Here is a 13,422-nt window from a genome sequence, read left to right as displayed (position 1 = left end):
AAGCCGTGTTGTCTTATTTAGATAATCGATACATATATGGTTTAACTGGGGAGGCGTTCCTTGGCAATCACACCAAATTGTTGAGCTTATATGCTCATGTACTTTCAACGCCTGTGTTCGTTTAACTTGATGATCTGGAATGTACCAAACCTCCCCTCGTTTGGGAAAGACCTCATCAAGAAGAACTGTTCAATTAACAAATTGAGACGCTTAGTTGTTCTTTGAAGCAAGCATCTTTAGCAGGGAAATATCAATTAGAATACAATATGTCTTTTGTGAAGAACTTTTTGTTTGGCGGCGTGAAGACCAGCGAAGACCCTACTGGTCTGACAGGGGAAGTTGCTGATAACCAAACGGCAAAGACCGAAGAACCAATCGTGGAGGGAAAGTTCTTTCCAAGGACACTATACAAATACAACGGACATGACGACGAGAAGATTTTCATTGCGATAAAAGGCAAAGTGTTCGACTGCTCCCAAGGGAGGCAATTTTATGGGCCTAGTGGGCCATACTCCAACTTTGCTGGCCACGACGCGTCCCGTGGTCTAGCAACTAACTCCTTTGAGCTAGACACGCTTAGACACTGGGACCAGCCCATGGATGATTTGTCAGACCTCACTGGCCAGGACATGGAGTCCTTGAATGGTTGGCTAGAGCACTTCCAGAACAAGTACCCATGCATCGGAGAGCTAGTCCCAGAGCCGGGCGTGAACATCTAAGCCCGCGACATGGTAAGCTTTCTCGGGCGCCTAAATGTATGAGGGAGCTATTCCTTTAAGTATATTTATTCTAGGCTAACGGGGTTTTCAATTTAGTTACCTAACGAGTTGCCGTGTAGTTGCACGTCGAATAGTTTTGCTTGCTCTTGGTGAAATTGTCTCTAGCTTACGTAGCATCTGGTTGTAGCTGTTGAAGGCGCTCCCGGCATGCCTCGACGCCTCAACTAATGCAGAGATTTTTGTCTGCATTGTTCGCAGGTCTGCGTCGAGCAAATCGGATGAAGCATCATACGGCCGCACAATGCCACTTACAATAAAGACGTCAGGGGCGGCCAGAGTCGAAAGTCTCGGAGCTAACTCACTCACGTTCCAGCGCAACCATTCTAGCCTATGCTTTGCTTTCTGTCTTAACTGTTGAAGAACGCTGGCTTCGCACTCTAAAGCAAATGGCCCTGGTCGCTCAAAATTTCTTATTTCTCCTCTGGCTAAGTTTAGCGATGGAAATTCCTCGAGCCGAATGCTCTGCCCTGCATTGAACTCCAAAAATCGAGGGGTGCGATCTTCGAGATGATCCGTCGACATGCAAACTGTCTTAAATACGTTCTTCTTTTCAAAATCGAACTTGACGTCTGCAAACTTTGAAGTCTGCTTTTTTATAAGGCGACAGCTACGAAAGCAGTCATTGCTAAGGGCGTCTTCCTCATCAATAAAGGCTTTTTCGAGGCCTGGGTTGAACCTGCGTAATTTGAAACGTCTCTTGCTCATCCAAAACCTCGAAAGCATGTTTTTTTGAAGAATCTTGACACGGGGAGAGCGTGAACAGCCGTTTGGAAAGGATGCTATCAATAGTGGCTTGTGCTTAGCTGCTGGCGAGACGGAATTTGATGTAACATGCAGTAACTCATTTGAAAATGATAGGGCGTCACATCTGTATGGAGGCACTCCCCTTGGGTTCCCATTGCGGATGTTGTTGCGATGTATTTTATGAAGCCGGTGTAGATTATATTTTTTCTTTAATCTTCGAAGGGATATAACTTGATAGACTTGCCCCGCCTTTCGACGGACAAACCGCGCTCTTGATTTTCTCGGAGCAGGTGGGGCCCTCATGATGAGCGCTGCCTCCTGTTGACTAGAATTTGGTTATCTCTGGTTCACTTTTGTATATTATGGTTTTTGTGCTGGAAAGTGTCAATGCCACAGTCATCATTTATATTAGGTTTGCCATAAAAAAATGAAGAAACCGGTATGATAACACATAAGACAAATTGAGTTCAGCTCAAGAGTATTTCCATTAAACTTAGTCTATTTGTGTAGATTTTGTATTTGGGGAAGAAAAGAAGTTCGTTCAGATCTTCATGCATGACCTAAAGCCTCTATCAGATGAAAGCTTCTCTTGGTATATTATTTACACTGTCCTGGAAACCCTTTAAAGCAACGTCGAAATTCCACCCGCTTTGGTCCGCCAGCATGTACGTGTATTCAGCATTCAGCCTAGTTTGTTGGTGAAGTCTGTTGAGTAACTCTAACTGTACAGGGCTTAGCTTTGACTGAACCTCTGGTGGAAGCAGTAGAGGGACGCCCACGGATCCTTGAAGCGGCATATTAGGGACCGGCGTTTGTGCTACACCAGGAATTTGGGGTTGAATAACATTTGGCAGCTGGGACTGGGGGTTGTTGGGCAGCGGGACTTGAGGTTGAGATTGGGGATGTTGTTGCGACTGGATTGGAGGTTGGCTCACTGCTTGTGGTTGCGCCTGAGCCTGTAGCCACGAGCCATCAGCATATGGTCTAATAGTCAGCATATCAGAAGCTACCACCACACCCCCTGGGTTAGGCACAATAACCCATGTCCTATCAAATGATTTTTTTGTTAGCTTATTGGTGGAACTGCCGTGCCCGTGATTGAAACGCCTGTTTCTATTCCCAGAAGTGTTAGGCGTTGATTTATTAGCGTCAATTTCTGGTGCACCACTTTCATCAAAAAAGCCGTGCAGCGTAATTATGAACCCATTAACTTGTGGATAGGAAAACGCTTCCAGAGAATAGTTTAAAGGTTGTTCCTGCAAGGCATGTTTAGTTTTAGGCAGCGACCTAAAAAGCTTATCAATTGCTTCTTGGCCTAATGCGAGTCTTTGCTGCTTAGTTTTATCACTAGATATTTTGGTGAGGTTCCGAGACAAGGGCAGATAATAACTGAATGTTGGGTTTTGATCCGAATTGGGTACGCTAGAGCTTGGCACTGATGAATCTATGCAGACAGAAAACTGGGATTGAGGCGTGTACAGCGCCATCAATTGAGTTCTATTAGTGTCCCAAAGATTGAGAAAGTTTGAAACGAAGTCTATTGACGATTGTCCCAACTCGTTGGTCTCAAAGAAAAACTGCTGAAGTTTCATTGGCAAGGAATAAATTTGCTGCAGTTTGTTCTCATCCCTCAAGAGCACGCTGTCAAGAATGATCAGCTTGGGGAAGAGACGCATAATTTCTGAGCGATATAAGGGTTCTGTCGTAATAGGGTTATTCATCATTAGGAGCTCACGAAGATCTTTGAACTTGTTTTTCCACACCTCCAAGGCGCGAAATCTTGATATCTGGTTGTTAGCTAGGCATAAGTTCTTCAGGTTAGGATATGTCTGCGCTAGCGACGAAATCATGTTGAGGTCTTTCAAATTGTTATTTGACAAGTTCACGCTCTCCACCACCATTTGGTCTTCTTTGGATGCCAACTTCATCATGGCTGGAAACATCTTGGACTGCGTGGATGTGGTGGAAAATAATCCGTTAGCGGTAAGGTCAGGATCGTTGCGCAAGTTCCCCAAGTCTAGCATTTTAGCCTGCGGGTTGTAGCGCTTGTAGAGGAATGCTTTGAGGAGAGCAATAGTATTATTAGTACCAGGTGCTCCGCCTAATCCGACATTGTCGCCCAAAATTTCAAATTTCAGTGCATTTCCCGCAAAGCGCACGCCATTCCAATTGAGGAGCGAACTCGCCTCATTACGGCTGTTGACAAACCCAATCACGAGATTGCCTTCCACATACGAATCCTGTATTCCGATTCTTGTTTTTCGGCTGACAAAGCTTACCAGATCTTGCTTTGTAGCGTTTTGCCAGCCCTTGACACCGACCTTAACTCGGTTCTGCAGCACGGCTTGCTGCGCAGCAACTCCGACGTTATTCGAGTTTTGGAATAGGTTATTCATGACGCGGATAGCCCTCAGTCGCTCTCGAAAGAACCACGAAACCAGGAATCGAATCTCCTTTAACAAGTCAATTTTTTAACAGACTTAAGGCTTTTAGACAGTTTTTTCAAAAATTTTCGATTTCTGCGCTTTCGTATACAATGACATCAACACCTTGTTTTCAGAAAACTGTGTTAAGTCTAGAATGAAACTATTGACAAGTATCAATAAGATATCTGGAAAGACAAAGCCGTAACTCACCGCCTCCAAAAGCGCCAGAAATTGTGCTAAAAGATGACGCAGAGCTACGACTATGATGAAGGCTCTGAGACATGGCCGTTTTTTGTTCTGGCAGTTCTTTGTGTAGTCCTGGTGCCGTTGACACTAATGCAAGCCTACGAGATAATTGCCGCCAAAGACGAAGACAGTTCAAGCCAGAGCTCTCCATTAGAAAAGCTGTCCGAAAAATACACCGGTGATCAGGTCAAAAGATTTAGGGCTAAGTTCGCTCCAAAGAAATCAAAGCTGTTGGCTAGAAGGAACCTGGTGATCATCGCAGGTTGGTGCATGGTGGCGTTTCTAATCAACAAAATCGGTTCAAATGGTGCTATTAAAGATGCGGCGACGCTTCTCTTTGACCCATATGCCCTTCTGGATATTTCGGCTAGCTCTACGGATCGTGAAATCCGTTCTGCATACAGGAAGCTCTCGGTCAAGTTCCATCCAGACAAACTGTCAAAAGATTTGAGTGCTGACGAGAGGACTGTGTTGGAAGAGCAGTACGTTATGATTACAAAGGCTTACAAAGCGCTAACCGATGAAATTACCAGGGAAAACTACCTTAGGTACGGTCATCCAGATGGGCCGCAAGCCACCTCCCACGGAATTGCGCTTCCTAAGTTCTTGGTGGACAGCTCGGCTTCTACGTTGATGGTCTTAGGCTACATCGCGCTTCTTGGGTTCATTTTGCCCTTTTTTGTGAGCAGATGGTGGTCAAAGACGCAGTCTTTTACCAAGAAAGGCATCCACGCAAGGTCTGCTTCATACTTCGCCGATAGACTATTTAACTTTAAGCCTTCTCAAGTTGTTACAACTGGCTTAATTTTAAACTGGCTATCACATGCAGCTGAATTCAAGTTATTGTACCCTGACCTTACTCAAGAAACTTTCGAGTCTCTTTTGTATGATCATATCAATCGCAGACACAGCGGCGAGCTGGAAACGGCTAAACTCAGAATAGTTGCGAAAACTCACGCACTCCTTTTTGGGCTACTTGACATAGCTACAACCTTTAGAAACTTGGAAATCTCAACAGTGGCAATTGATACTTTCAAGAGCATTGTTCAAGCAACTCCACTGACTTCACATTCGCAAATATTACAGCTACCTAACGTCGACGCTAAACGTTTTGAAGAAGGATCAGTTGATGATATTCGCACTCTGGGAAAATTGTTTACCTTCGAAGACGAGAAGATTGGTAAAATTTTAGGAATCGAAGATGAGACCAAGCTTCGCGAAACATTGAGTGTTGCGGCTAATATCCCACATCTGAAACTTCTAAGGGCCGAGTTTACTGTCCCTGGAGAGAGTGTGGTGACGCCATTGTCCACCCCTCACATATCTGTAAAGGTCCTAGTCAGATCTGCCAAGCACAAGTTCTTCACACCAAATAAAATCCCAGATGAGTTATACAAAGAAGAGCAAGACTTCGACTCATTAAGGGACCCATTCGCATCTCTTTCCAATCAGCCCGCATTACCTCGCACTTTTGCGCCTCATTTCCCTGCCAAGCGCAGTGGCTGCTGGTGCGCACTCGTTGTGCTTCAAAAGGACGGCAAGGTTATTCAAACTCCCATGCTGGTGGATAGATTATCTTTTGCAAATCTGAACAAAGACTTCGATAAGAGAACGGTCAAGGACCTTGAGAAGGAGTTCAATCCCGAAGAATGGGAAATTGGCACAATAAAAATTCCTTTCAGTCAGCCTGCTCCTGATCAAAAAGGAGACTACTACTTCAGGGTTATTGTCAAGAGCACCGAATACTTTGGCGCAGACTTGGATTTTACTTTGCCAATGATGGTGCGTGAGCTGTCAGAGGTCGAAGGGGCCGAAAAGATAGCGGATGATTCAGCCTCAGACGAGGACGATAGTGACCTTGAAGACGACGAAGAAGACAGTAATGACGAACTCGAAGATGACGAGGACAGTGATTATACTGATATCGACACGGACACTGAAGTTGAAGAAAATTAAGGTCACGACTAAGGATGAATTTTTACTCATATAGCAATCATTGTCGTCATTCTCTTTATGTGCATGAAAGAATGTAATTATAAAGTACACAGTTCCAATATTAAAGGTTCAACCAATTAATCACAAGCTCTTTTTGAGAATGAGCGCATCAGGCGCTCCAGTAGTATCTTTGTAGTAGTTCTTCAGAACTTCACCTTCTTGCTCGAAGCCCTTGCGCTGATACCATTGAATACCCTTCTCATTGTCAACCGCCACGTGGACATATATGTTGTGTTGGAAGTGTGCTTTACACTGCTCTTCTACAAACTTCAATAGTTGAGACCCAACGCCCTTCCCTCTGTAGTTTTCCAAAACAGCGAAAATCTGGATGTAAACACCTGAAGCTTTTACACCTCCATTCTTGTTCGAAATCAACTGCGCTCTAACAGCGCCAACTGCCACTTCTCCGTAGTAGCCTAACTGCGCAAATAGTGTTTCTTTCCCGCCATCAAACTGTTCCTGAAAGAATTTATCAGGATATGTCACATTAAGAACAGTATTGGCAATTTTTTGGAATGTGCCAACATTGTTCGAGTATACATTATCAAGGTTAACCAGGTTTCGAGACATCTTTTTCGTTTCTTATCGAAGGTTTCCACGTTTAGGTTATGATCGTAACTACAAGCCAGAACTTTTTGAGAAGTATTACATTTTCAATTGCAGGACAGAGACATCGGTGAAGAAAAAACACAATGATATGTGTCAACAGCTTACGCGCGTACCTGCGGCACAACCTGCCGCGTGAATTACGCTTCTACGTGGCACGGGGCCCTACCCATCCATTTTCCAGCCTCTCTTCGATATCAGATACGGGGAACATTGATGACATCGCAGCAGTGGCTTTTACGAAGAAACTAAAGAACGTAGTAAGGCATTCAAAGATTCCAGAGCAGAATAGCCAATTATCTCGAGAGATTATCGCTCTTTGCGAAAGTTCAGGGTTAAAATGCGACTTCCTGACTTCATCCAAGATAAAAAGACTTTACAATATGCTATTACAGGGTAAAATAAGTACACTTCAGATTATGAATGCTCTGAAATCAGCGAGGAACCAAAAGATGGTAAATGTGATGGACCCCAAAAAGTCAATTGACAACCAGAAAGACAAAAAAGCTGATATTTCTCAGTATGAATTTTTGCAAATTAACCCAGCAAGCTCAGAGAAGTTTGGAAAGATACTGGACGAGATGGGCTGCAGCGAAACTCGTAAGCCATTCAAGCAAAAAGTTGGCACTAGAAGGGAGAATGAGGTTCCCCCGTTAAAGGGCTCAGACGAAATTGATCTAGGCGTCTTGCACAGCTTTCTTCAAAGCGCCGAGAAACAGAAAAAAGAGCAGAAACAATTCGCGTGGAACCAAGCGCGCGCTTATGAATGGAATGAAAAAAATTCCCCTGCTGCTTTCTCTCCCGGAATGATGCTTTTTGATTCCACTTATACACCATTACGATCAAAACTTATGAGAAATTTCCGAGGTTCTAATGTCAGAGGCCAAGGCACTGGCACAGTCAAAACGGCATTCACTTACACAACAGAAATGTTATTTTACAACCTTAAGGATAGCACCACTCATGTTATGCTGTGGAAAAACCAAGGGAATAATGTACATATAGAATACAGGGATCTCTTCACCGTAATCAATGGGAGTCAGAGGCCACCTGAACAACTATTAAAAGTCATCACTAATTTTGAAGGCAAAGACTGGGAGCTGACCGGGGAAGCCACTATTGATGGAGTTCGCCAGATAGTGTTTAAGCGAGACACTACAAAACATAGCTCGAACCGCGTAAGTTCTAAAATTTTCAACATGACGCTTCTTTCGGTGTTTCTGGGGTTTGCAGCCTATGGAGCAATTCAAAAATACAGAAGTACGAGATACACTGTCACCACGAGTGCAGAACCTAGCTGATTCATCTCATTGCATTTCAACATCGGTAGGTGGCTTGGTTCCCTTGCTGCCGCCGACGACTTGTTCCGCTTTAGCATTCACTCTGATAAGTTTCATAGTATTCAACGAACCAAACGTCTGGTTCCATTTTCTCAAGAAATCAACATTTTCTGCGTCCCCCAAGTCGGGCACCAAAAATCCAGACGCCAGCTCCTTCGTTTCGTAGTCTCTTCTTTGCTGTAAAACAACCTGCCTAGTAGAAGGTGGCCTATTGGTTCTCCTCTTCTTCTTTAGTTCCTCGAGCTCGCCATCGTCGCGCGAAATGAACTCTTGGATAAAAACAACTGTTTCGCCGAGAGAAAACACCTTTTGATCTTTAAAGGATTCCGAGCTTATGACATCTTGAATAAACTTGACCCTGCTCAGTTCGTTGGATTTGCGCTCATTGTGCGCCTTCTTTTTAGCGGCAATCTTGTCTTCGCGTAATGTCGCAGCTGTTAATTTCTGAAATTTACGCCCTTTCGGGTGAACCGTTAAATTCTTTCCTTGGCTTTTATTATTCTTTTGAATCTTCGACAGTGACTTAGACAACGGCATACTGAACTTTTTGAAGGACCACGGATTATACCAAGCCAGTCATAAACACAAGCTTCTCTACAACTTTTATGCGATGAGCATCAAAAATTTGAAAGATGAAGATTAATCGTTAAATGCGATGTAAATTTGAAAGACATGGCACCTAAAATTTCCCTTCTGCTCACCAATGATCAAGGCCCTTCAGAATATCCCTTAGCTGGGCGGACCTAGCAGTTGACATATAGCCCTTGTACTTGACTCTTGAGTAATATACAGGGCAGTCCTGAGCATCACACTGAGTAACAATCTTGTTTAAGTTGTCGAGAGAATTTTTTGTAAATGGTTGGCAGCACGCCCTGCAGACAGTTAGGATACTCTTGAAATGTTTCCTGATGCTGACATCTTCTTGTAGTAAGTTTGTTATTGTCTGGCTTTTGTTTTCAAAACATTCAGCGCATAAATCCTTTGTCTTTTCCCTTATCTCCTTTTTACAGTTGAAACAAGATGTCGTGCGCATGAACTCAGGCAGATTACCATCTTGATAATTTCCAATATCCTGAAATCTTGGCATTTCAACATACCACTGGGAGACGTCTACGCCTATAAGATTGAAAAACCTCTGCAATGGTGGTAGCAGGGTTTTCGTGATGTAGTAAGTTGCGTCGAGCTCGAGAGAATCATTAGACAAAAACATTTCGGGAGGAACACATCTCTCTCGTAGGATCTGGCCAGGCCTCCCTTTAACAACAACATAGGGTATCCGCTCACGGTACTGCGGCCCGGCTCTGTGGTCAGCGGCCTTTTTTTTTGCCGCAACGACCGCCCCTGGAGGAGCGGTCTTCTCGCTCTTGTAAGAGCCCAGTTTAACTTCTCTTGCGAAACAAAAGTCTTGAACTGATACCTGCCCTTTCATTATCTTCCTAAATTGATCTTGAACGTAGCTCTTAACCGCTGACAGATCCTTGCTGTCGAAGAGAATGCGCAAAGACTTCTCGACTATCTTTTGTTGAGCAGGATGCCCGTCTCTTCTCACAGTTTCAATTCCTTTAGCATCAAATTTGGGCTCATTCTGGTCTTCCTTCTCAAATGAATACCCGACGTATCTCTTTTTGCTTACTAGTAGACACGGATGGTAAACCTTCTCAAATTTCAATGTAATTGGGAAGGGATTACAAGTTGTAATGGCTTTTGCCATCTCCTTTCCGAACTTGAAAGCCTCTTCCCGGGATTTTCCTGGAAAGTAGACGAAGAGACTGTCAGTATCTCCATACACAACCTTAGCGCCCCACTGGGAATGGCTTTCGATGAGTGAAATAGCCTTTTCGAGAGTCTCCCGTCCTGTCTGGACAATGCTGTCTGCGACATCTGAACAAGGCATGCGGCCCGAGAAAGAGGCAGATGTGTAACCATATGTCACATTAGCCAAAAGTTTCAGTGCAACTTGTTTGTTGTTGAGCAGTTTAGCAACTGTTTCATTCTTCGATTTCAAATCGCTCATGGTGGCTTTTATCATCAAGCGCGTGTGCAAAATGTCGGTTAGCATTTTAGCAAGCATTGATTTCCGAACGCTTTCTTTGAGGTACATAACGCCATTGGGAGAAATCGTCAAGTGATCCTCGAGCTCATGCAAAAGCCCACGAGCAAATTTGACTTTACTGGCTCCTATTGCAGTTTTTTTTGAGTTATATTCATGAACTGTGCCGACGATAGTAGAATAGCAGTAATTGTATCCTATCATTATGGAGGGGTATAATGATTGGAAGTCGAGCACTACCAAAGGGCTTTTGTAGAAAGCAGACTCAGGCTCCATAACGAGCGGAATACATTCTAACGCTTTTTGGTCCCGGACCTGAGTTTTGCTAGGTGATAAAACCAGAAAATGCTCACATTTGCAAAGGCGCATCAATACGGATTCAACCTTGTATTGAGATCCTCTAGAGATAACTGAATAAAAATCAATCCCAATTAATCGGGCTTGCTCTATTGTTTGGTTTATTGTCTGCTGACTGTGAAGTAGCTTCATATTGATGTTTACCCTTTTCTTCCAGTACGAAATAAGCGTAGTGAGTGCGGTTATATTGGAGCGGCTTTCCCAAAGGCTCGTCAGAGCAGAGGGAGAAAAGTGAGGAAGCCTCTCATGAAGAACATGAAACGTGATGTTTTCTAGCGTGTATTTGAGAAGGTTGAGTCCAGATCTTAGCAATCGCCATATATTGAGGGTGTGCCTTCCAGCGATGTGAATCCCAGAATCATGTGAAAATCCCCATACATCCTTTCGTTTGTTAAAGGTTTTATATTTAACACGGGCAATCTCCTCGCATAGATCGCGTTCGTACGCAGATTCCAACCTTTCAATGAGATAGCCCCACGAACTTGAATGCAATTCAAACCCTGATATAATGTCTGGATCCAATAAAAGCACAAGATCAGCGACCCCGTTGATCATTTCCTCCTCTGACTGAAAGAATGCGACAGGTGTTGACCATGAGGCAGAATTGAGATGAGAAATAAATTCAGCATCGTCTTTTTCGTGATATGCCATTATTCCTTCAGTGGAGATACCGATGTCAATGGGAAAACTATCAGGATCTATTTTCCAAAAGATAAGTTGAACAGGATCAAAATTTGGATCTGGGAGCCTGTTTGCTTTACTTGTCGCAAAAATTTCAAGAGTCAAATGAGAGAGCGGATTGTGATCTCCCGAATTCAATCCCTTCAACGAATTGTTGCTTTTGAACTTGTAGCCGCGCTCATTGCTCATAGTTTTGAAATCAATCTGCGAACGGTAGTTCACCTTACATGTATGCAAAATGTAATCATGTACTGTGGAGTAAGTCGGAGGAGCAATTGCATACTTCCACGAATTTTTTGGCTGCCTCTCATCCGAAGTAGATTCTAGACGAACAGTCCTATTAGCGAATTCAATAGGCCGTCGGCAAGTGACATGTGTTGAATTCAGACTGAATTTCCGCCCAGAATAAATGTAATCCTTTTTTTTCAAATCTTCAGGACTCCTAAAATATGGATCCATATAATCAATCTTGGGTATTCCCCTGTCTTCTAGATCTTGAAGAATATTATAAAATTCAAGACTGAGTTTCTTATATCTGAAGCCTGAAGAAGGTGCTGAAATGCTTTGCGCGTAGACAGGTCGGATTAGTTTCTTTGGCCTCTGATTCAGCAGACCTTCTCCTTTCGACGGTCGCTTGTGCGCCATTGATTGAGTAAGTATTTGATCATTGAAAGAGTCTACAGCCCCGGTATCTTTTTGCGGGTTTAGTGGCGCTGAAGACTGCAGACGCGCTTCAGTTTCTGTCTTCTTTCCTTCCTTTGTGTTTTCTGTATTATGGAATTGCTCCATTTCCATCTCTCTCTCTGATGCGGTCTCGGAATCCGATGAATAAACGATGTCGTTTGAGGTTGAATCTGAGTTAAATGATTCCCTATTGGTATTTTGGTTTTGTACGCGGTGACTTAAATCAAGTCCGACCCGCGGGTGGCTATCAGGCCACAATTGGCAGAGGGATTCGTGAGGAAGGTCCAGGTGTCTTGCTGCAGAAAACATCGATTTCGAGACACTTTCAGAGAAACTTTTTGATTTAGGAATTGTGCGGTCCTTTGCTTTTTGCAAGAAAGACAATAGCTCTTTATGACTTTGCCATTCGGGTAATCGAGAAAACCTGTGTTGCTCTGGTATCGGTTGATAAGGATCTAAGCCAAACTGTTTCCGCAAATGAGTGGTTTGTGTCCACAGATTCTTTGTGGAAGGGATGAAAAGGGTTTCGTCAGGTCCGATTTGTGAAGATTCAAATAAAGTGCCATGAATATCCCGGAAATCTATTTCATTTCTATTGTTAATAAATTGAGGAACAGCGTCAATTTCGAGGAGACTATTTCCTATTCTCTCGCAATCGTCGCCTGATTCATTCTCTCCCTTTCGATAAAACCTTCCTAAAAACTCATCCAAAGACTCGTTTCTTTGCAACAAATCTTGAGAGTGTGCGGGATTGAGTAGAGGGGACCTGAAGAAGCATTTAGAGAGCTTCAACCAGGAGCACCCAAAAAGGTTGTAATCTGCTGAAAATTGTAATAAGAAAGGTATATGAGCTTCAAACACCTGAGACCGCTTTCCGGTCGCCTTTCCCTCTCTCAAAAATTCAGCAGTCTTTGTTGTCGTAGCTGAGCTCAATAACGAGATTTTGTAGAATACTGAATATCCAACGTGGTATCCATAGAATGGTACTGCCCTTATAGGCGAAACATCTGCAACAAATTTCAGATTCTCTGGAAACCCGTCTTTTTTCTCTTTTTCTTTCCCTTCTTCTTCTTCCGCTGAACCTTTACGGTTATAGGACTCCTTAAGTTTGGTTTCCAAGCAAGAGTGCAGTTGAGTACAGCGAGACTGGATAGTCTGCGCGGAATCGCCTTTTTCACCATCGTAAGGTACATATATATAAGGAAAGGCACCATGGATATGACATAACACGTTATGGCCACTAGGGAGGGATCCATAGACCCTTATGACGGGTACATGGTTGAACTGTCGATTAGGTAAACTGTTGCCACTTAGACGGTCAAACGCCCCCGGAACTTCTTGATACGAGTCATAACTATTGATTTGGATGTGGATCAGGTCCTCTGCAAGAGTAGAAAAGGACCCGCTCTCTGGTGCCCCGCTGCTCATCGTTTCATTTTTCCTATGTTTTGATGCTTTTGTAATTGTAATCGATGATAACAAGATATTTTATACATAATTAAGGTACTTTGAAT

The 13,422-nt window shown here is 43.5% G+C and overlaps 8 protein-coding genes across 8 annotated transcripts; 3 read left to right on the top strand and 5 right to left on the bottom strand.

The window, feature by feature from the left end:
* Nucleotides 1-266: 266 nt before the first annotated feature.
* Nucleotides 267-719, top strand: DAP1 (Dap1p; the record flags this gene model as incomplete). Its single annotated transcript, XM_002553179.1, has 1 exon — nucleotides 267-719. One exon carries the CDS (start codon nucleotides 267-269, stop codon nucleotides 717-719), a length of 453 nt encoding a protein of 150 aa, XP_002553225.1.
* A 96-nt stretch (nucleotides 720-815) lies between these two features.
* OSW1 (Osw1p) lies at nucleotides 816-1,826 on the bottom strand (the record flags this gene model as incomplete). Its single annotated transcript, XM_002553178.1, has 1 exon — nucleotides 816-1,826. One exon carries the CDS (start codon nucleotides 1,824-1,826, stop codon nucleotides 816-818), a length of 1,011 nt encoding a protein of 336 aa, XP_002553224.1.
* Nucleotides 1,827-2,095: 269 nt separating this feature from the next.
* On the bottom strand, nucleotides 2,096-3,919 carry MEX67 (Mex67p; the record flags this gene model as incomplete). The annotated part of the gene is made up of 1 exon (XM_002553177.1): nucleotides 2,096-3,919. The coding sequence occupies one exon, from the start codon at nucleotides 3,917-3,919 to the stop codon at nucleotides 2,096-2,098; it is 1,824 nt and encodes a 607-aa protein (XP_002553223.1).
* A 273-nt stretch (nucleotides 3,920-4,192) lies between these two features.
* SEC63 (protein-transporting protein SEC63) lies at nucleotides 4,193-6,151 on the top strand (the record flags this gene model as incomplete). Its single annotated transcript, XM_002553176.1, has 1 exon — nucleotides 4,193-6,151. The coding sequence occupies one exon, from the start codon at nucleotides 4,193-4,195 to the stop codon at nucleotides 6,149-6,151; it is 1,959 nt and encodes a 652-aa protein (XP_002553222.1).
* A 120-nt stretch (nucleotides 6,152-6,271) lies between these two features.
* Nucleotides 6,272-6,760, bottom strand: NAT5 (peptide alpha-N-acetyltransferase subunit NAT5; the record flags this gene model as incomplete). The annotated part of the gene is made up of 1 exon (XM_002553175.1): nucleotides 6,272-6,760. One exon carries the CDS (start codon nucleotides 6,758-6,760, stop codon nucleotides 6,272-6,274), a length of 489 nt encoding a protein of 162 aa, XP_002553221.1.
* Nucleotides 6,761-6,882: 122 nt separating this feature from the next.
* On the top strand, nucleotides 6,883-8,097 carry MRX4 (Mrx4p; the record flags this gene model as incomplete). Its single annotated transcript, XM_002553174.1, has 1 exon — nucleotides 6,883-8,097. The coding sequence occupies one exon, from the start codon at nucleotides 6,883-6,885 to the stop codon at nucleotides 8,095-8,097; it is 1,215 nt and encodes a 404-aa protein (XP_002553220.1).
* A 6-nt stretch (nucleotides 8,098-8,103) lies between these two features.
* TMA16 (Tma16p) lies at nucleotides 8,104-8,673 on the bottom strand (the record flags this gene model as incomplete). The annotated part of the gene is made up of 1 exon (XM_002553173.1): nucleotides 8,104-8,673. The coding sequence occupies one exon, from the start codon at nucleotides 8,671-8,673 to the stop codon at nucleotides 8,104-8,106; it is 570 nt and encodes a 189-aa protein (XP_002553219.1).
* A 160-nt stretch (nucleotides 8,674-8,833) lies between these two features.
* REV3 (DNA-directed DNA polymerase) lies at nucleotides 8,834-13,336 on the bottom strand (the record flags this gene model as incomplete). Its single annotated transcript, XM_002553172.1, has 1 exon — nucleotides 8,834-13,336. One exon carries the CDS (start codon nucleotides 13,334-13,336, stop codon nucleotides 8,834-8,836), a length of 4,503 nt encoding a protein of 1,500 aa, XP_002553218.1.
* Between the last annotated feature and the right edge of the window lie 86 nt (nucleotides 13,337-13,422).

This window comes from Lachancea thermotolerans (assembly GCF_000142805.1).
Source record: "Lachancea thermotolerans CBS 6340 chromosome D complete sequence".
In the NCBI taxonomy this organism is placed as follows: Eukaryota; Fungi; Ascomycota; class Saccharomycetes; order Saccharomycetales; family Saccharomycetaceae; genus Lachancea; species Lachancea thermotolerans.
Note: the sequence above shows the minus strand (reverse complement) of the source record. Positions and strands in the feature narration are given on the sequence as shown.